General features: G+C 37.1%; 1 protein-coding gene across 1 annotated transcript in view; it reads right to left on the bottom strand.

Annotated features, from left to right (window-relative positions):
- The window catches only part of MYO1E (myosin IE), a 32,800-nt gene that overhangs the window by 11,046 nt on the left and 666 nt on the right, over positions 1-21,088 (bottom strand). The window contains exons 2-14 of the mRNA XM_010717378.2: positions 20,581-20,817; positions 19,513-19,593; positions 19,058-19,144; positions 17,818-17,904; positions 16,553-16,720; positions 15,747-15,832; positions 15,082-15,163; positions 14,045-14,151; positions 10,326-10,424; positions 6,455-6,599; positions 2,863-2,977; positions 2,000-2,169; positions 1,388-1,533 (exon numbers count right to left, since the gene is read on the bottom strand). Coding sequence (XP_010715680.1) covers positions 1,388-1,533; positions 2,000-2,169; positions 2,863-2,977; positions 6,455-6,599; positions 10,326-10,424; positions 14,045-14,151; positions 15,082-15,163; positions 15,747-15,832; positions 16,553-16,720; positions 17,818-17,904; positions 19,058-19,144; positions 19,513-19,593; positions 20,581-20,817 — 1,610 coding nt within the window. The remainder of the gene's footprint in view (positions 1-1,387; positions 1,534-1,999; positions 2,170-2,862; positions 2,978-6,454; positions 6,600-10,325; positions 10,425-14,044; positions 14,152-15,081; positions 15,164-15,746; positions 15,833-16,552; positions 16,721-17,817; positions 17,905-19,057; positions 19,145-19,512; positions 19,594-20,580; positions 20,818-21,088) is intronic.

Here is a 21,088-nt window from a genome sequence, read left to right as displayed (position 1 = left end):
TTGGGTTTTTTTGGGGGGAGGGGAGGGAGTAAATACCTGAGCAGCTTGACAGTTTGTAATTTTGCTTCTACTTGCAGCATACATAAAGAAGGCTTTTGCAACAAAATGAAATACAAGAAGTTTAAAACATTATTAGACATAATGTAATATGCATGTTTCCTCCAAAGTATGCAAATTTGGTTTTGCTTCAAAATGTTCTGTAGAACTTGGTTACATGTGAGAAAAGTGCAACAGTCTTCACTAGGCTGGCAAGCTGTGCTTTTCAGCTGACTCAATGCAGCTCTGCCTTTGGAATGCAAAAGGCCCAGCTTGGGTGCCTGGCTACAATCTGGTTAGCATTTGCACGGCACACAGTCCAAACTGGAGCATTAAACAGGCAGATTCTACTGTAACCCAGATCTACCAAAGTTGTTCTAAATTGAATGGTATGGTAAAATAAACCACACGTTTTGAAAATGGCATTGTATGCAAGATTGTTTTGCAGACCTTACCCTAATCTTGGAAGAGTTGTTTAGAACTCTGCAGAAATGTGCCATCTGCTTTTTTTTTTTTTTTTCTTTTCAAGTACTGAATTATGTCTGTGAGAAGACTTCTGGCTATGCTAAGAGAAACAATGTTCTATAAGCATATAAATAAAAACTTTGCAGTAACAGTCAATATACAGCAGTCAAGGGTAGGCTTGAATTCTATTAAAATATGAAATTTTAGTATTTGAAGAATGCTAGTTGCCATATTAGGCTGGATCTGTATTCTTTTGTATTAAATTATTTAGGTACCAGCTCTGATAAAGTGCAATAACAACTGCTGAAGTATCCAGAGAGTTATCAGCCTTCAAAGGGATGAAGTGACACAGGCATGAACTTTAGTCTTTTGGGCTGTTTCTCCTTGATTTTACTTACTTACCTAACTAGGTTTCTTAGTTCTCTGTGCACACCACAGCTATTTCCTGCAAGCTGGGACTTGTTTGACACTGTCACCAGAAGTGATGTGAAATCCAACTAGGAATGAAGGCTGTAATAGCTCACTGGAGAACCACTCTTCAGAAAGCAGGGGACATGCACAGGATGTACTTACGTAAGGGACACAAAATTAAGCCAAAACTCACTACAACTTCCTTGAACATATTATAGTGAACATATGCTTTACAGAATACATTTTGGGTTACACTTAAACTAAGTGAACTACTTTAATAAGTAGTCAGAAAATGTTTATTAACATTAACATCTATTACTGTAGCATTAGGGCTGGGAGTGAAAATAAGTCCAGCTTTCTGTTTACAAGAGTCAGTAAATACATCTTATGAAATACACTCTTCATCAATCAACACATTTCATGCTACTCTACACAAATTTCTCTGTCAGAGGAAAGACGTGTTCAAGGTACTGACCTTAGAGAAACAGAAAGAATTCTCTCCACTTCCATCCTTCTCTTTAAGACTTCCTTCACTTGGCCTTTCTCTGGGCCCTGCTTTACTTTTTCACGCCCAATAAGGTATATACACTTTGGAGTGAGGACAAGATCTCGCTTCACACTCTGAAACACAAAATTATTTGAAAATACACAGCTATGCAGAGACTGATGCTCTAATGTCATGACGTTGTTCCAAAGATATAAATAGTGTTATTTGGGCCAAGTCTCTCGTTTGAGTTGTGGGGTGAGAAGGAAACACTTGACTTACTGACTCGCATAACTCTGGAATCAGACTGCATTGTATTTGAAAAAAAAGAAAAAAAACTTTTTTCCCTCCTAATATTTCATAACAGCTGCCTGCCCAGCAAGTCCCACAAAGCCCTGTCCCAGGAGAAGTTTGAAAACAGCAATGTGCTCAGATCAAGAGGGTGGACTGCTTCCCAATGTCGTCTTAGGTCAAAGATTTGTTTTTCAAACTGGTATCCAAGAATTCTTTGGCACATGCAGAGTTTCTGTTAAATGGTGGTAAAGACATCAGTATAGCACCCTAGCAGAACTCATCAATAGTGGATATTGTTCTATAACCTACCTTAAACCGCCTATCATATTTAGTTACAGTGTCTGCAAAATCAATCTTCTCCCGTTTGCCCACAAACTGGCGTAGCTCTGGGTGGTCCTCCATGCCTATGTAATCTCCCACAAAATTCCTGTTAATGCTGTTCCGCCTTCTTTCTTTCTTGTTCAGCAACAGATCTGATGCTTAAATACAAAAAATAAACACTGATTACTTGCTGAAATTTGGAAATTTATCATTTGAAATAGCGAGCGGTTTCAAACAGAACTTGGGGAACAAGTGATAACCAAATGGTTTAACAATGGAAAGAACAGTGAGATGCTGCTATAAAACCTTGCATTAAGGATCCACATGATTATTAAATTCATTCTTACTAAAATATACTGATGGCAAGCTTGGCAGTTTTGATGAATCAAGAGTTCTTCTGAAACTATGGAAAATCTATCCTACTCAGTCTGGCTTTGAGATCAAAGCACCAGATAGTCCAAGAAAGTCGTGCATGCTGAACAGCCAACCTCATCAATGGTACCTTAAGTTTTCAACAGTTTCCAGTCATTCCCTGCAGTCTGGGAAATGGTCTGCAAAGCAATGGTTTTCTCTACACAAAGGAAAATATTTGATTCATCTATTGTAGCATACTTTCAGCTTCTGGAATCATGGGAAATAAGTCATCAATAAAGGCTCCCCAGGGAGGTGGTTGAGTCACCATCCCTGAATGTGTTTAAAAACCATTTGAATGTGGTGCTCAAGGACATGATTTAGCAGAGGGTTTTTAGAGTTGGGGTAATACAGTTAGGCTGTGATTGGACTTGATGATCTTGAATCTCTTTTCCAACCTGAGCAATTCTATGATTCTACGACCAAAAGTTAGGACTTACCTTCTTCTCTCATTTGTACGTATTTTTTCCTGGCTGCGTATTTCCTCCATGCCTTCTGGATGGCCCTTGCATATCCATCATACTTTCTCTCCCTCATCTCTTCTAACAAAAAAAGCTGCACAAGACGACAGCAAGGTGGGTCAAAAATTTTACAAGAATATTTTTTTGGAAGAAACGCTTTACGTTCAACTTTCATATGTATCGCACTCCAGATCCAAGCTGGTCCTACTACAACCCAGAAGTCTTGAATAAGAAACTATCTGTTCAAGGTGAAATACAACGTGTTCTCACATTCACTTGCAACTTTCTTACTCATCTGTATTTAATACTGTTGACCCATTGGCAACATTTTTCCTTAGCAGTGATGTTTGTAGGCCGGCTGTGGAATATGTAATTATGATCATATATGATACATGATCATATAACGTATATGATTTAGCCTACACTGTTAACATTCATGAGGAAATGATTTATCAAAACTGAAGATCCACCTTCTTTTTAGTTCCCACTACAAAATATGTAAATATAATGCATAAGAAAAAATTCAAAATTATTGCAGGATATGGCATATTTCATTATAATCTTTTTACATATTGTAAACTTATTTTTTCTTATCTTACTAGAAATATGAGCATTTGGATAACAATTAAAATATTAAATCAGTCCACTGGCTTGATTTGCTAATTATTTCTCTCTACTATGCCTTAAACTGACCCTGCATATAGCAGGGGGGTTGAAACTAGATGATCACTGTGGTCCTTTTCAACCCAGGCCATTCTATGATTCTATATTATTATACTATTATTACACTATTACATTATTATTATAGATGTGGTGTCACCACTACGAACTGGAGTCAAAAAAGCAGTTCATGGAATGGAGATGTGAACTCCTCATTGAAGAAAAAGTTCAACATACAACCCTCAGTGGGTAAAGTGATGCATGCTGCTTTTTGAGATAAGAGTGAGCCTTCTGAATTTCCTGGAACCCAGACAAACCATCAACTGTGACTGCTACATCACACTAAGGTGAAGGCTTGAACTTCCAGAGTCAGGCCAGAGAAGAAGACAACCTTTCTCTAGTAAGGTGATAACATCAGGCCCCACACCAGTTTGAAGACCATGAAGTAAACTGCCAACCTTGGTTCAATTATCCTGCCACATCCACAGTACAGTGCGGATTTGGTATCTTCTGACTTCCAGTGTTTGGGACAATGAAAGGTGGACTGCATGGGCAACATCTACCTAGCAATGACACCATCATAGCAGCTGCGAAACCAGTGGGTCATCTGCACTGATGCAGATTTTTATGAGCACAGCATGCAGGCTCTTGTTCATCACTGGCAAGAAAGCACAGCTAGTGGTGGTGAATATGTTGAAGAAGAGTGTTTTGTAGCTGAGAATTTGCTCTATCAAATATATTGTGTACTCATTGTATTTGCTTGTAGTTTCCATGGAAATAAATGGGAAGCATTGCTTTTGGAGCAATCTACATAGCTCTCAAAAGAGAACACTAGAAAAAGCAGGTATATCAAGAAGTGAACCTGGGCTTCAGGATCCTTTGCTTACCCTGCTGCTAAATCATGCTAATCTAGAAAAAACGTTGTTCATACTGATCTTAAAAAGGAAACCTGATCTTGTGTAAGCTATTTCCACAGGGCCTCTCTTGTTTTTGTACTAAGTTATTTATTCAGGTGTTTGATGGAAATGTAAATAATGAAGCCTCATTTCTGCCACCCATAAAACCTTATTTTACAGCTGGAAAATCTCCATCCACAGAAACTTAAAAAAAAGAAAAAAAAAAACCTCACCAAACTTCACCAACACACAAGCACTGGAAAGTGTTTCTGCAGAGGCATGACTGCTTCTGATGCAAAAAATTCTTAAGTCTGAGCCATAGCATGATCAAGCCTTGTCTAATTCAGCTTATCTGTGACCATGTAATTGATTTCTCTAACAATATTGCTAGTTGCAAATTATCAACGCAAAACAGTCTGTCACTTGGGGTTGAATGTCAGAGTCCCAGTGAAGGAAGTTCCATGAAAACATCAAGTTAACATGGTTCAGTAAAATGTAGGCCATGAAATACTGAAGTAAAAATTCTTTTCTTAAATATTATATATAGATGTGTGTAAATAGATAGATAGATATAAAATAATCCCCCTCCTCCTTACACTCCTGAGCAAATCAAGTTTTTTCCTTCAGGTGCTTTCTTTCTTTACTGATGGAAGACAATTTTTCATTTACTATTTCAAGTGATATGATTCTTGACTACTGTTTCAAGTCAATGTTTTAGTAACATGAGAGATTTCTCTTTGATATTAACAGATATAAATTAAGCTTTAGAATATTCACTCAGTTAAACGTGAGGTAATCAGCAAAGGACTACATGTCCCAGCTGGTGTCACAAGAAGAGCTATCAAAGACACACATCCACTCATGTCCAAGGTTGTAACAAGGCATATGTAGGCCAAAATTCTCTGAAATCTTAGGAAACAAATCATGACCTGTGCTATGCTGGAAGGCAAACAGAGCTCACGCTTCTTTGTAGCTGGTAACTAAGGTGCATTGATTGCAATGACTAACTGGGGTTAATCCTATACTAGAATTTCCTGTTTGGCCAACATGCATCCAAGCACCCTATATACCTTGAATACTATTTACTTTATTATTATAAACATGTCTCTCTCAAACGACGGGGATGTTAAAGCACTGCTTTTCCTAAACAACTGAGACTATCTTTCTGACTCTATTCATGGTAGAATCAATTTTGGTTATGACTCTGAGGAATTATTATTTTCCCTCTGGGATCTTGCTGTGTGATTGGGTAGTGCAAAGTATTTCTCAAGGAAAATGATAGAAATTGAAGTGTTCTGCTTTTATTTTGATGTGTAATTTAAGGCAAAGTACTAAGAAGCCACCTGGCAACAAGAAGGTGTTTCATTAAGTAAGCCTGATTGTTTCTGATAGATAAGGAATACATGGTTGTAAATAGAGCATACTTTCCTTCCTTGACAACTTTCCTGAATAATGAAATAACAAAACAGTTCCAATGTTTTGTGCAGTTCAGAAGCCACAGGATAAAAGCAGCCTTAATTTGCCTACCTGATGTTTTTGAATGGGATTTCTTAGTTAGAAGTTAGAAGAACTTAGAAGTTAGCTATTCTGTGACACTGGTTTATTCATACATATTTGGGAGCTTTTCTCTTATTTTCATCAGTAGCTCTTATCCTTTGAAAAAGACCTGTTCGCTTGGGCAAATAGCCATACATGTTTCTCATGCCATGATATTCCATGTGCAACCTGACACCAAAGCATCTTTGTGTGTCCCATCTCTTCTTCCTGATGTATTTAAAGTTCCTTGTGTAAGTGTCAAATTGATGTATAAGGACGTACTGTACCCATCACAGAAGTGAGATTCTAGTGTCTACTGCACCCACTGCCTCAAGGCATGTGTGACAGCCCTGCCCAGGTTGACTTACATTCTGATGCTTCTCCTGTCCTAGCAGATAAGCTATGCATCATTAGAGCAGGAAGGCCATGTATTTTAGCAAAAGCTTCATATTTATAGACTCGTGTCCTGCCATACTTACAGATTCTGGAGCTTTGATGAAGACTTTGGATTTCCCAAGTTGGTATTGATCAGGATCCATGTTGACTGATTGAAGTAGGTGGAGAACTCCTTGCTTCTCATCTCCTTTCCAGGAAGGCCAAGTTGCTTTGGTCAGAATAGCATACCTTAACCACCAAGGAGAAGAAAACATTAAAACCTGACATCAAGCATCAGCAGAATACCACTGACTCTTAGTCAGACCACACTGGGAAAATGTTTGCCCCCTTGGCATTATTTACAGAAGCTTAGAGCGTAGGAGGATGCAGTACTGTATTATTTGCTTAGTAAGACCAAACAGCTGCAATGAGAAGGGCAACAGTGTCCAGGAATCTCCCATTTCCAGATCCTAAGTTACTATTTGGTAACTGGAGTGGTTAATTACAGAAAGTTTTGCTCTAATCTTAAATCCAGGGCAAGGTTATTTACTAGCAATGACTTATGGTGCAGGTTAAAGTACTTCCTTACCCTTGGTACAATGGACTCCTTCCCAAGCATGTGACCAACTTATCCCTTAAGCTTTTCTGTCTTCCTTACTCTTACAAAGGCTTTCTGTGTTTCTAAGCAAGTAGACAAGCTCATTCTCCTAACCCACCTGTTAATAACAGCTGGTCTGCATGTAGCAAGGAGGCATTCTTGGCTTTAACCCATAAAGCCTCTGGCTTAGTGTCTGCTACAGGAGGGAAGATCCTGTGATGTTGGTGCTGTCTGGAGGGAACACTGAGGTGAACTGACCATAAAAAAGAGCTATGGAATGAGGTGGGGAAGTGCTGTAATACCATGCATTTGATAAGCGAGTAGCCTTCTATCTCATGACACTCTCTTTAAGCCTTAGAAATCAGGTAGATGCCAGGTCACAGCTCCTTCTAAACTGTCCACTTTTTCATGCTTAACTGGCTCTTTTGGAACTGACAGATTTTTTGTTATTCTGCACACTGAGAAGAACTAATGGGCTTTAGCTGCATCAGCATGCCTGGGGGTAACTAACTTCTCTAGCAGTAGCTATTTAAACTCCTCTGACAGGGACTGGAGAACACCTAAATGTGTTCTAACAATTTTTCCCCCACAGATCTTCTGTTCTTCAGTCTTGACTCTTTTTTTCATATTGCAGTAAGGGTATTTGAGTTATATAGACTAAATCATGCTTATTAGTGCAACTATTCAATTAAATTAGTAAGTGATAGAGTATGGAGTTTGGTTTGTTGTAATTCTCAGGTAGAAAGAAATAGACAGCTTCTAATAAAATGTTCAGAAAAATGACAGAAGGAGTTGAAAGGAAATTAATTCAGGAAATGTTCATTTCTTATTCTTACCATACCTAAAATGTTATCTAGTCAAAACCAATAAGTAGTGTCATGCAACTTAAATAGCAATACCACATAAAAACACACAGCAAACTGTTAAAAAGGAACATACTTACAAAAAAAAAAAAAACAACAAAAAAAAAAACTAAAAAACCCTCTGAATACCATGTACATGAAAAGAAAAGGTTTATATATACAATTCAGTAGGATTCAAATAGTCTAGAATCATGCTATCTTGTTCAACTCAATTATCAAATGCTTAGACACTGGCATGATGGTGTAACAGAAGTGGCTCTTATGACATCTTAAATATAAATGTACATTACATATAATCTGTTTACAGATTATGTAAGTTATTTTCAGTATTTATGGGATAGACAGATGAACAGTAGTAAGCAGGAGTTGTACATAAACCAACTCCCCGCTTATTTAAGGGACTCTTCCGCAGGTTCATCAAGTATCTCCAACAATACAGTTGTACAACCAAGTCTGAATTTGAAAGAGCTTCAGTTAATAAAGGCAATCAAAATTGTGCAACCTTTCACACAACAGAAGTTGATGCTACATTTCAGCATGCTGTAAATTCTTTCCTATCCTATCTTGTAAGCTCGGAAGGAGGGCATTGGGAAAAGACTAAAGACTTTTGTAGTAAAGTTCCTGGGTAGAAGAATAGATTTGAAATTCTCTTTTTTCATTAATGCAAACTAACTTCATATAATTTATGGTTATGACAAGTCTACAAGGCAAAAAAAAGAGCGATAATATGCACCAATTAAGCACAAGTCCTAGAATTTAACATTTCATCTGCATCAATTCTATCATTGTCCATTGCTGTCTAGGAATGAATAACATTTTTCTCCAGGTGTTCTTGCAACCTTCCCATTAAATGGCTCACATCAATATCCATTTATCTAAGTTTTTCAAATTTACATGTAATTTAAGCTTTTGGGGGATTTCAGCATACTGTGTTCTTAAAATGCTTCTGAAACAATTCCAAAATAAGGATCACCGGAAAAAAAATTATTATAAATTCAGAGTAAGCAGTTAGTTTCTTCTTTTAAGTACAGGAGTATGGAGTTCAGCTTTCAGACTGGTTATGCTTTGAAACACGTGAGCTTTTCCAGTGCCTTTGGCTTTTTGCATGCAAACATAAATTTCATACATAAGTCTATTCAGTCCTGAAATCTCCACTTACATTGAGCTGCCAACGAGCTCCCAATGAAAACAAGTGTACAAGCATGCATTTCCTGACCATCCCATGCCTCAGCCCGCTTCTACTCACACTGACCCATGGTGTCAGAAAAGAGTTTGTTCTCTGGATGTTAGGGAACTGTAAATTGAAAGGTTGCAGGAAAGGTTTTACTTGTAACAAAATGTAAAATTTAACAATACTGATTTGAAACAAACAAATTCCATAGAGAATGGTTTCAGCTCATTGTAGATCTCTGCATATGAAGTGCAGTGATCTTTTCACCCTCCAGAAGCACCATGTGGCTTTCCTCTGTGCAGACCTTTCTAGACTTGCACAGCTCTCACAATCAGTTTTCAACAATCGTTAGGCTAGACTAGAACCCTAATATTCATTATTAATCTGTTATTCTGTCTTTGCAGTAACCTTCATGTAAGGTTCTGTAATCTGAAGCACATTTATGTTTAATGTCTGGGCTTGAAGATAATGGGGAAAAAATGATTAAAAATTATCCCATGGTTAAAATGGAGCCTATACCTTAAGGTATTTTAGAATTGTTTATTACTAGATAATTAGAACCCTCTGTATTATCATAAAGTATACAAAGTATTATCATTGGCTTTGTTCTGGGCCATTTGCTGAATCATACTCCATTCCTTGGAACAACTGATTGTTTTTTTATTTTCTATTTGAAAATGTAACACAAAGATTTCTGACAAAAGCTGAATTGTCATACAACACCCTGGTTTGGGCATTAAGTGCATGTCTCAATTTTCTATAATAAAAAAGACACTGAACATGGCCTAAATACGGAAATTGCTTCCATTTAATAGGATTCAGTAGCTGGTGAAGGTAGCTAATTCATTTCAACAGCTGGTCTTAAGACACTGAAATGAGGATTTATCTCATGGCTTTCATTCTGTGAGCAGCTGCAGCATTTGTTTGTTCCCATTCCCAGCTGTTTTAACACCAGCAATTTAGCTAATAGGTTACTCTTTTCACTGAGACAGTTGAATGGCAGGCATCTGTTTCTTTGCCTATCCTCTGTCACTGGGAAAGAGTGACTGGAGAGTGACAGTAACATTTTAAACAGAATTTAGTACCCAGACCCTTGGATTCCACAAATATAGAGCTCCTAGCCCTCCAAGAAGAACTGTGGCCATAGGCACGTTTAGTGGAAAGTGGAAAGATTTTAAAGACACAAAGAGACTGTTTTTTCAAAACATCTGCATAGCCTACATCTTTAACAAGGTAAATACTAACAAGGAAAAGTGGGAAATGAGAAGCTTTCAAAACTCGCAACTTTTTTATACTCATGATGCAAGCAAATATTCTCTTAATACTTCCAAATTAGACCTTACCTCTGCAAAAACTTCTTGAAAACCCGCCTGTAGGCATAGCCAGCCCTTCTTACTCGAATATTTTCTTTCAGACCTAAGTATTCTACTTGATGTTTTACCCTGTGGACAAAAACAAAGGCAAGATTTACAATCCATTTTATTTTAGCATATTTGTGAAGTATTCTTATTAAAATCTCGTCTGTTTAGAGAGTGTAATTCTAAAATTAATGCACAGGTACATGAAATCTATTTATTCTTGCACACTGTGTGGCAAAACCACATCAGTGAAATGTACAGCAACTTACCTTGGCATTCTTTTTGGTAGTCAAATTTCCTGTCTCCTAAGTAATTTATGTACAAATTTCTTCACTTATACCCATAAAAGATCAAGTAACTACCTACACAATTATATAGCTGTGGGAAATGATGATCTTTAATGTAGTTTGTGTGTGTGTTTTACATGCCCCAAGCAGGGACAGCTGCTCACAGCTCATTTTTGGCTATTCTGGAGAAGGACCACATCTGAGCCCCAGATGCCAAACTTTTATCACACAAAGAATCAGATGTAAGAAACTCTGAACAGTGTATTCATGAAAAGCTAGCACTGTTGCAGACCTTACCACATTGCAAAGGGAGGGTGTGAGGACAGGCACAAGACGTGCAGCAGTTCCTGGTAAGCCTGCTCATGGCGTGCTGTATTCTGAAACAAACACTGAGGTGGTACAAGTCCCACTGAAAGTGTTAATGGTGGCAGACAACTGAAACATCGTTGTCCCCAAACCATTACAGCTCCCTCTTGCAAGATCCTTTTGGGTTTTAAAACAGAGAACAAGTATTTCCCCATAAATCTCAAGGCAGAAAAGCAGCTAAAGAACTTCCTTTTGGCACCTTTTCCACTTTCTGAAGCCATGGAACATATTTTCTCTTCCTTCTTACATATCCTCCTAGTCTACTTTTTAATGCATGGAAATTTCATTTGAAGAATTTCAGTTAACTTTGCTAACACTGCACAACACTTGCTGTTTTGCTTTGCATTTCCTTAATTATCTCTTCTAAGTCACATGGCTGGAAGTGGCAATGTCAGCTTTTAATTCTAAGTTCTGAAATGCTGTGTTCAGGGGCTCCACTGCCATTGGTTTTGCGGTGGTGTTTTGTTTTTTATCTGAGGCAAATTCTGGAAGCTTTAGCTGACAGTCAGAAATAGGAGCTGTTAAGATCTTAGTCCTGTACATTCTAGAGTATAGAACAGAGAATAATATGGAACACGGTAGATAGCAGAGAATTCACATACAATTTAAATTTTTAAAAAACGAGGCTGTAAGGAACCATGTAACCTTAGTCCAGTTTTAAGTACCGTTTCTCTGTTTACAGAAGATTTTTCCAGCCTTGAAAACCCTCTAGGTTCATTCAGTGTCATTTCTCTAGCTATTTTGAAATGCTAAATTTCAATATAATGTGTACAGCCTGTTGATTTTTCTTTTTTTGGTAGATAAATTCCTTTCACATGACTCAGTATCAAGGGAAAAAACTGAAGTCCCATGCCACAGCTGACAAAAGCCCTTTGGTTGCTTCTTATTTTAAGGAGCACTGATTAGTTATTTAATGAGATGCTGCTCTTTTATCTAATAACTAAAATACAGCACATCTTAATCTTGCTGTGTTCAAGGAACGAAGTATGTTTTGTACGAACTCCAAGAATTCTGGTACAGTAACAGTAGAAAATTTACAGACAAAAATACATTTTCCTGTTTATAGCTTTTCCCTCCTATTCACATCTGGAATAACGCACTGCACCAACACTATTACTCCCTTTTTCTTAATGTCCTGCCAGTATTAGTGTCTAGCAACAGAGAATTTGAGACATTTTTCTGTTTTTCCTTTTCTTTCTTAGAAAAGGCATACTGAAAATCTCCCTCCAGGCATCAGCCTTAAGCAGGTCGGGGTCTGGGAATTCAGCTGATGCAGCAATTTTGAATACAAGTCCAAGCAACTATGCCAGGAGCTGAACAAAAACACATTTCAAGGAACACCCCGATTTTTGGAGTAACTAAGGTATTGTACAAGGTTTAGGTACTACACAAGGTCTACCCTAAAGTGCAAAATATTCTGAAATTATTCAACAGTAATAGAAAGCTGGAATTACGTGGCGTCTATAAGCACAAGGATGGGCTTTGTGAAGCTTTTCCTCATTCAGAAACACTTTCATTTCATTCACATTCATTAAATGATCGCAGAAGAAAACCAAGGCCACTAACCCAACACAGCACAACACCCCATGTGTGCATTCAGCTGTATTTTGTCTTTTTCACAGCAAAACTGTGAAAATATAAAACTAAACAAGCTGAAATTTGAGTTGAAATATGCATACTCTTACATTTCTTTTCCTTGGATACGTCACTATTGTCAGTATGTGATCTGTTAATATTTGAGAAAGGGCTTGAAAAGGGAGAGAATGTTGGTATTTTTAATTGGGATTAAAAATTACCATTATGCTAAGAATTCATTCCATTCGAGTTGAGTTGAGTTGAGTTCGATACCACACAATCCTTGTATTTAATTTATTATTTTAGCATCAGTAGCTGCTGCACTTACCAAATATCATCCCCATTATGTGGGGAAAACCAGAAATCTTGCCTATTTTTACTTCAGAATGGGCTTCCTGAAAGCCGGCCTCTTGTTGGACTCCGTTTTTGTTTGTTTGTTTCATTGGTTTCCTAGCAACACTTTCCACAATAAAAGGCCTATTTTCCAATATGTAAATGATTGATTTTAAAAGCCCTCCAATGTCCATGGTTTTTGCTTCACTATAAGTTTAGGCATACTTTTACTAGAATAACTTCTCTTTTTCCCAGCGTCAAAGTGAAATTAAGTGGTGCATAGCAGGATTTTAAGGGGTGGGAAGGGAAGGAAAAGTTAAAGAAAGGATCTGCATTTACTGCCAAGATCTAAATGACACTTTCAAGGGGCAGTCATGATTGTGGCTTCTGTAAATGCTCTACATCTGCATGTAATTGTGCTAGTCTGTGTGCCAAATGGCAGGAAGTGAATTTTGGTGTGCTGTTGATGTGGTCAAGAATGTTCTTTATCAGACTTCACAAATTGTTTCACTGTGATTAAAAAAAACCCCACACTGCAAACATCAGCACTTTTACCAATACAAAAAGTACTTATGTATGATTAAAAACGTTAAGTAATGTACCCTACCTCAGTGTGAAAAAGAGCATATCTTTTTAACTATAAGAAGATACTAAAAAGTAACATATGCTTAAAGATGCCTTAGAGCAAATGCAACCAACCAAAGAATCCAGTGTCTGTATAACCACCTGAGATCATATTCTATCAATTTCCCTTTAAAGAGATAGATAATGAAACTTAAAATTCAGAAAGTAAAAACAATAACAAAATCTATATTCTTTGATTTCATGTATATATATACATAAAAAATATTGTTTTTCTTGGTGTTTGTGTGTGTGTGACTTTTTGATTCATGAAAGTAAATTCAAACATCCTGCTGGCTTTCTGCTACCCAATAAAAGCTCTTTTCAAAGCATGAAGCAAAAGTCAGAATTAATTCAGAATTATTTAGATTTAGGAGAGATCTCATTTCTGAAGGCTTTTAGAGTATCTAGTTCTGTTTGTCTGTGGGTTATATGATTAAAAAACATGAATTTTTGTAGTTTTTTTTTTTTTTTTTTAATTTTATTCAGTGCTTGTTCCTATCACACGCTCTTGCTTCATACCTGCTCTCCTCCCAGTCTCGAGGTTTCTTTGTTTCATTTGGTTTGATGCAGCGGATGTAGTGGGGTGTGCACTTCATGAGGGTGCCAACAAGATCGTTGGCTTGTTTCTGTAAAATTGAGGGGAAATATTATAGAAACAGAGGTGAACAGGGTAAATCTTCAGAGAGAGTGCTAAGGATATCAGCCATCTGCTGATGATCCACATCGCTCTGGTTCTTCTCCAATTCTTTCACAAATCATTTTCCTCTATCACATCATGTTATTCTTTCTATTTAAAACTTACCCATATTGGTGTCTATGAATGCGTTTGTAAAAGATGGATAAACACATCCAACAGAAACTCAATACCTTCTTCCAGTCTCTCAGAAAACACAATCAGTAAATAGAAGTCCCCATTATCTCCAGCTATGTAATATATTTTAACTACTGTATAAAAATACAGAGTGGTGAGTACGGGTAATGTGTCAAGTGGTCTTAACGATAAGGTCAAAATATGAGGAAAGATGCTGAAAAAATACTGATTTCTAAAGTCCTGAAGTACATTATCTAAATGTATATTTTACAGCCAGCCTCAAAAAAAAGATGCTTGCCTTCTAACACTCGCTGCCTTATTCAGCCCACGTTATGGTCAATAGAAAGACTTCTGTTGACTTCAGTGGGTGTAGGATCAGGCCCTGCTGCATTTCTGCACTATAAAGAGACCAGTTATCTGTAGTTAATTGTAGGACATCAAGTGGCTGAGTGAAGGGGCTCATTCATCATGCACATGCAAGTACTATTACCACTACCATCAATTGCTCATTTTGAAAATTCAGCACCATAAAATGCAGCTGAACAAAAGGTTTAATGAATAGCAATGCCGGGCAAAACATGATTCTAGCAACTAAAACAACGCACTGCTTTGCGATCAGAACACTCCTATGCCTATCTTTAATAAACGTCTGGATAATAAAAACAAAGACTACCCTCTTTTTAGTTTAGGTGTGCTTGCACAAACACAGCCACATTCATACATGCTCATACAAAAATAGCCATACTTTGATTTTACTGCCCGCAGTGGTAGGACGACCCTTCTTGTCCACCTGAAGATTTTCAGGAAACAGAGCCTTTATAAAAGGCCTAGAAAAGAATAAATAAAATATTGTTGTTAAGAAAGACAATTTAATGCAGAAATGTAAAAGAATATAATGTAAAAATTGACAGTTGAGCAGAATACAAATAGCTTTTTATATTAATCCAGAGTGCTATCAAATCTATTTTAATCTCGGTATTTTCCACGAGCTTCATTCCTCACAGAAATCTCTATTTTAGTGAGCTTTGGGAGACATGTGATACCAGTCTTCCAGACACAAAGTGCTTCCTAAAAAGCCTCAGTTAAAATACCATAACAGAAAAAGTTACCTCATATGTTAAAACAGCGCCTATTTTGCAATAATGCTATATTAATGACAGCCTTCTTCAAGGCAAAAAAATATTTATCAGTATACCACTTGAGTCTGACATTTTAGTGCCCTACTTCCTCAGATTTGCAGGAAATGAAGATCAAGCATAACAGAATCTATACCGTTTTACTGCAGTGATGCTTTATTTCCATTTTTATGCGAATTAGCTCACAAGCTGTGAAGCAGTAGAGAAGTTAGGCCCCCTGCATCCATCTAAACTAGCACATTATTCCTAGATTAAGCAAATTTTGCTTACGTACAAATCACTGCTCTGCATGAGTTCAATCAAGTCCATGAAAAGAACATCCCGATTTCTCTCGCAGAATCCATCCATATCATAAGATACCTGGGCCAAGGTGGAAATTGATTGTTTGTGGTAAGTTGAGAACCCAGTAATTACAGAAAATTTATATCCTGTCCTCATCAGTAGCTGTTCTGAAATTTTGGTTAGTCTGATACTAGTTAAAGACAGTATAGTGATGACTAAATCCTTGCATATATTACTTGACTCTTTCAAAACAAAGGAATTACATCCATAGATTTAAGCTCAACAAAAAAAAGACCTATGAACAAGTCAACAGAATGCAATACAAATGAATTTAATACTGAACTTTACAGAAGAAAAATATTTTGCATAACAATGATGTACTGTTATTAAATATAATAGCAGGAAATGATGAGTAGTCTGAGAAATATACCCAAGTAAGACAGAAATGTGCAAAATACTTCTAATTTGACTGGTATATTATCACTTAAGGATCATTTTTAAATGCCTGAATGCTTTAAACTTACTGCTGTTATGCAAGGAGGATTTTAAAGCACTGATTCATTATATTTAATAGTAAGTTCTGGTTAGTTTGGTTGACAGCAGCAAGGCTCAGACAACTCTCCTAAGTAAGGAATGTACATTAGAGCACAAGATCCCTGTGTTGTGAAAGGAAGACAGTATCTCCTGAGATAATTTGGCTATTTAAATCAGAATAACTCTAGAGCTACTTCTTTCTCTTTGTTCTTTTTTTTTTAATAAATACATTATGCACAGTTCAGTGATGATTTTCCACATTACCTTTCCAGCATAATGATGAATGATAAACCCTTGGTTCCAGCTGTTGAAATGTTCATGAGTTCCAATCTGCATCTGGAGTTTTTGAAGCAGTGTTTGGTCAGCTCCTTCCCCCACCGCATGCATTGTGGCACATACATCATCTAAAATGCTCATAATTCCTGGGGGATTCTAACACATTTGAGAAAAACAACAAAAAGTGAGGGGGAAAAAAAAAGACTTTCTTTTCCCCCAAGATCCCTCCAGAAGAATGTTATTTACTACAAAAACACAGCAGAAGAAAAATCACCATCAGATCAGTCTGCAGAGTTCATAGTACAAATTAATTTGTCCACTCGCACACAGATAGTTTAAGTAGAGATGCAAGTACATGTAAAGCCAGTGACAGAGTGGGAAATTAAGGGGGAAATGATGCCTGTAGTTCAGAATAAATAAATTGGTTTTCAATTACTTTGCAAAGTAATCTTTTTTTTTGTTATTCCACCAAAAACATAAAGCCATAAAGCCATGTTTGAAATAACTATTTAAATTCACATGCTGCATGACAAACTTAGAGACAAACAGATCTAAGATTGTGACAGAGATCCAATCCTTTTCCTAGTTATCATGATGCAGATAGAAGCCAGGTGAAATCTGAAGTGCTTTGAAGTGCAAGACAATGTATTACGTGAACTACCATTAAAATTTATTGTCTTATATGAGAACTATCTGTATCCTAAAGAACATCTGGATAACAACATCCGTTGTCATCCTAAGTCAGAAAGGAATTTATGCAGAATGTTCCCTGGAGCAAAGACACATAGATTTCTTCTAGCTACAACAATTTCTAATACTTCCTCTTCACTTGTTCCTGCTTCATTTGCCACAGGACCTCAACAGAAGCTGATACTGCAGCTTTCCCAAAGTGAAACACACATCCCAGGGACAGAGAGAGACTTATCTAATACATACAGAAGAATACGTCATGAAATTCATAACAAATTCAGGAGGCTAAAGTTGTAATTTCCAAACAGGGAACTTTCCAGACACATTTGTCAATCATGTCATCTTATGGTTCTCTTTTTGGCCACTATCTTAAATAATATATATTTTAGATCTCTTGTAAGATCTTATAAAATATCTTATGTAAGACTTATATATAGGCTTAGGATGACTCAGTCATACTAACAACAGTATTTGCATTTTTCTCTTGACAGCAAAGCAGTTGCCCAGATATTTTACAGAAAAATCTTGCTGTTTTTTTCCGTTTGTTTATGCCAAATACTTACCACTTTGTTCTCTATGAGGTCACACACTATTTTGTTGTTAAAGTAATCTATTGGAGTCCATCTAATTCCTTCTTGCACGTATTCTTCCTGTTAAGAGGAAAGATGCAAATATCCCTTGCCCAGTACACAACATCCATACAAACTCCACTCTACTTGTGTTTAGAAAGACCTGTCAACTCTGTTATTGGGTAGGGGCAGGAATGACCCATATGATGATTAAACCCAGCTCATCTACCACCTAAAATTCCTCTCTGTTCTCCCCACTCTTGCTATTCATAGCTCTTGAGTAGTCACCAAAAAGAGCAGGACTATTTTTTCCTATGCGTTCACTGTCAAAGCATTTTGTGAATTGAAACAAAATGAGCTTTATGTTCTCTTGACAATTCAGTTAGCATCCATATCCAAACTCTTTTAAAAATTATGAAGATTGTGACAGCGTCACAATCAATCAGGTCTTCAAAATGCCCCATTCAGAAATGGACATAAAATGGAGACAACTCTTTTTAATTCTGTACACTATTACTATAACCATATCTAGAGATGGACTGAAAAAAATCATACTGAAATTTGACTAAATTAACCCACTTAGCTACAGACATAAGAGTGCAGCTAAAACTTAGCAGGTAGGTCATTCCCGTGCTCAATTGCACTGATCAGTTACATTTACACAAAGGCAATTCTGTGTGCATTCTTGAATTCCCTGTCCTGAAGTTGGTGCCAGGCCCGAGCTCATACCGTATGCAATACTGTTCCAGCTGCACTGTCTGCCCTCCCATGCTGAAGCTCACATTCACATGAAGAGTGGTTTTACAGTGAGAGTTTGAGCAGAGAAATGCAAATAACTTCAGAAGTATTTGTGCATTTGCCTCAGTGATCTATTTCATATACATAAAAAAGGAGCGTGGAGGAAACTAAGGAAAGTATTCCCATTTAACTCTGTGCCGTGTCCAATGAAAGCACAGGGATGGAATCAAGCTGCAGTTTTCCATTTCTGTGAGTGAGTCAGTATGCAGCAAGTCTAGGCAGAGTCATATGACTTCATTAGTACACTGTATAACGGACTCAGTCGGTTTACATTCTCAGGGTTAGCCAACAGCTAAGGTTTGGGTTGTTTTTTGTCTCTCTCTCTCTAGCCTACCAAGGCAAATTTTATTAACAGATGATGAAACCTCACTTTTTCCACCAGCTGAGAAAATGATAGCCCGTGCTATGAAGACAAAAATAATGAATGTCTGGTTACCTGTTCCGCCTTCAGTGTCAGTTCAATAAAAATCTGCTGCAGCTTTTCATTAACAAAGTTGATGCAGAACTGTTCAAATCCATTTTTCTATAGAAAAAGGAAACAATAGAAACTTAGAATCGTAGCAACTCTTAGTTCTTATGTTGGCAATATCAGGAGAAGCTGTAAGGAAATACTGCTAGTGACAGATAGGTTTCTGATTTTACAGGCATGCTGTGTAATCTCAGATCTTTTAAGGTCAATGAATTAATCTCTTTCAATTTCCATCAGTATTTCTTGCCTACTAAGTGAGACATTAGCAGGGAGAACTTAATGCCCTGGAAGCTGGCTTATTTTTCTTTCTTTTACTCTAGCTGTAAGTTTGTCTTTCATGTTCTGGATTATTTCCCCTGTAAATAACAAAAAAACTCTCTCAGGTCAGATCAGCTCAAACCCTGAGTAGTGCATTGCCTTACCTGAAATATTTCAAAACCATAAATATCAAGGACACCAATGTTGTATTCTTCATGGTCTTTCTCCATAGCTTTATTAATGGACTAAAAAAAAAAGTAAAACAAAGTAAATTTTATATATTTAAATTATATGCTCATATCCATAAATCTTTATATAAAAGGGTTTCTGCATAAGTAACATATTTGAATTGAATATATATATAAATATACATATAACAAAGTATTCTACTTTCCTTTATAAAGTGTTATTAATAGCTTGAGAATGAACAATATACTGTCTTGTTTTTCAGTCAGTAAGCCTCTGGACTTTCTTTCTAAGTCTTTCTCCTTTGCAGCCATGTTGAAGAAAAAAAACAACAGTGAACAGAAAAACAGACCAGCTTTAAATCTGACAGTCGATGCATTTTGCAGATAGCAACATGAATCTTTTTACCAATTTCTGCATTCAATTATTTTACATAGCAGGAATTTCAGAGCTGTCATGATGAGAAACACTTTGATACACCAGCAGTGCCACCAAGCAGCAGACTTTACTTCATCTAGCTAACATCTGTGGCCAAAGGTAAGGCTTATCCCCTACCAATCCAGCCACCAGATCACTTGGTCAGAGAGTACTCCAGCACGGAGAATAGAATTCAAGCTTTTGCTCAAATGCCACAACATCAGGATGCTGCATGGAGACTGGGATAGGATAGCAGGAGGCCAGTAACATAACCCACTTTGCTCATTTGAAAATGCTCAACTATATAGGAGAAAGTGAGACCTGTTTCAGAGAAGTATGGATGCTGACAGATGGGAGATACCAGAACAGGACAGTAGTGGCAAGAAACTGAACAAATACAGTGCTGAAAGCACAGCTCATTTGCTTCAAATAAATTGCAGCATCTGTCCTAAGATCCATGTCTTGTATGTGAGCTGTGGTCATGTTCCCTCTGCACTGCTCAGTGCTACTGCTAAGTTTTAGGCAAAGAAACATACACGTGCTGAAAACCAGATGGACAAGAAGAGCTCTACAAGATACAATCCCAGTGTACTTGTATCAGTACTTCAACGGAAGGAAATCCAACTTACATCCACCAAGTAATCAAAAACACGGGCATGAAGGGCCTTGGCCAGTGCATCCCTAGTGTAGCAAGCTTGTTCCACATTTAGTGTTACATTAATGGACTCGGATTTGCCTCCCCACTTGCTGTCCATTTGTCTGCTGGTCAGTTTTTCCTTTAGGCGGTCCTGGTTAATTCCCAGGAGGAAAGCAGGGAAAGCCAAAACTGCAAGAAAGATCAGAGTTGCTGGATTATGATTTACACACTAAACCAATGCAGAATAAAAGAAAAAAATATATATATGAACTGTGTGGTTAAAACAATCACAGAGATGGCATGGTTGGAGGAGATGGAAAGAAAACACAAAGTTCACACTTAAAATAAAATTGAAGCTAATGAAAGTGGTTTGTAAATTATGAACGGTTTAAAACATAATGAAGAAAATACTGCTGCTTTCTAAAATCCTTTCCCCTTCTTCCTCTAAGGATACTGGGGAGAAAAACAAACAAACAAGCAAACAAAACAAAACAAAAAAA

Source organism: Meleagris gallopavo, chromosome 12 (assembly GCF_000146605.3).
Source record: "Meleagris gallopavo isolate NT-WF06-2002-E0010 breed Aviagen turkey brand Nicholas breeding stock chromosome 12, Turkey_5.1, whole genome shotgun sequence".
Lineage (NCBI taxonomy): Eukaryota > Metazoa > Chordata > Aves > Galliformes > Phasianidae > Meleagris > Meleagris gallopavo.
The sequence above is the reverse complement of the archived record's forward strand: the minus strand, read 5'-3'. Positions and strand labels throughout refer to the sequence as shown.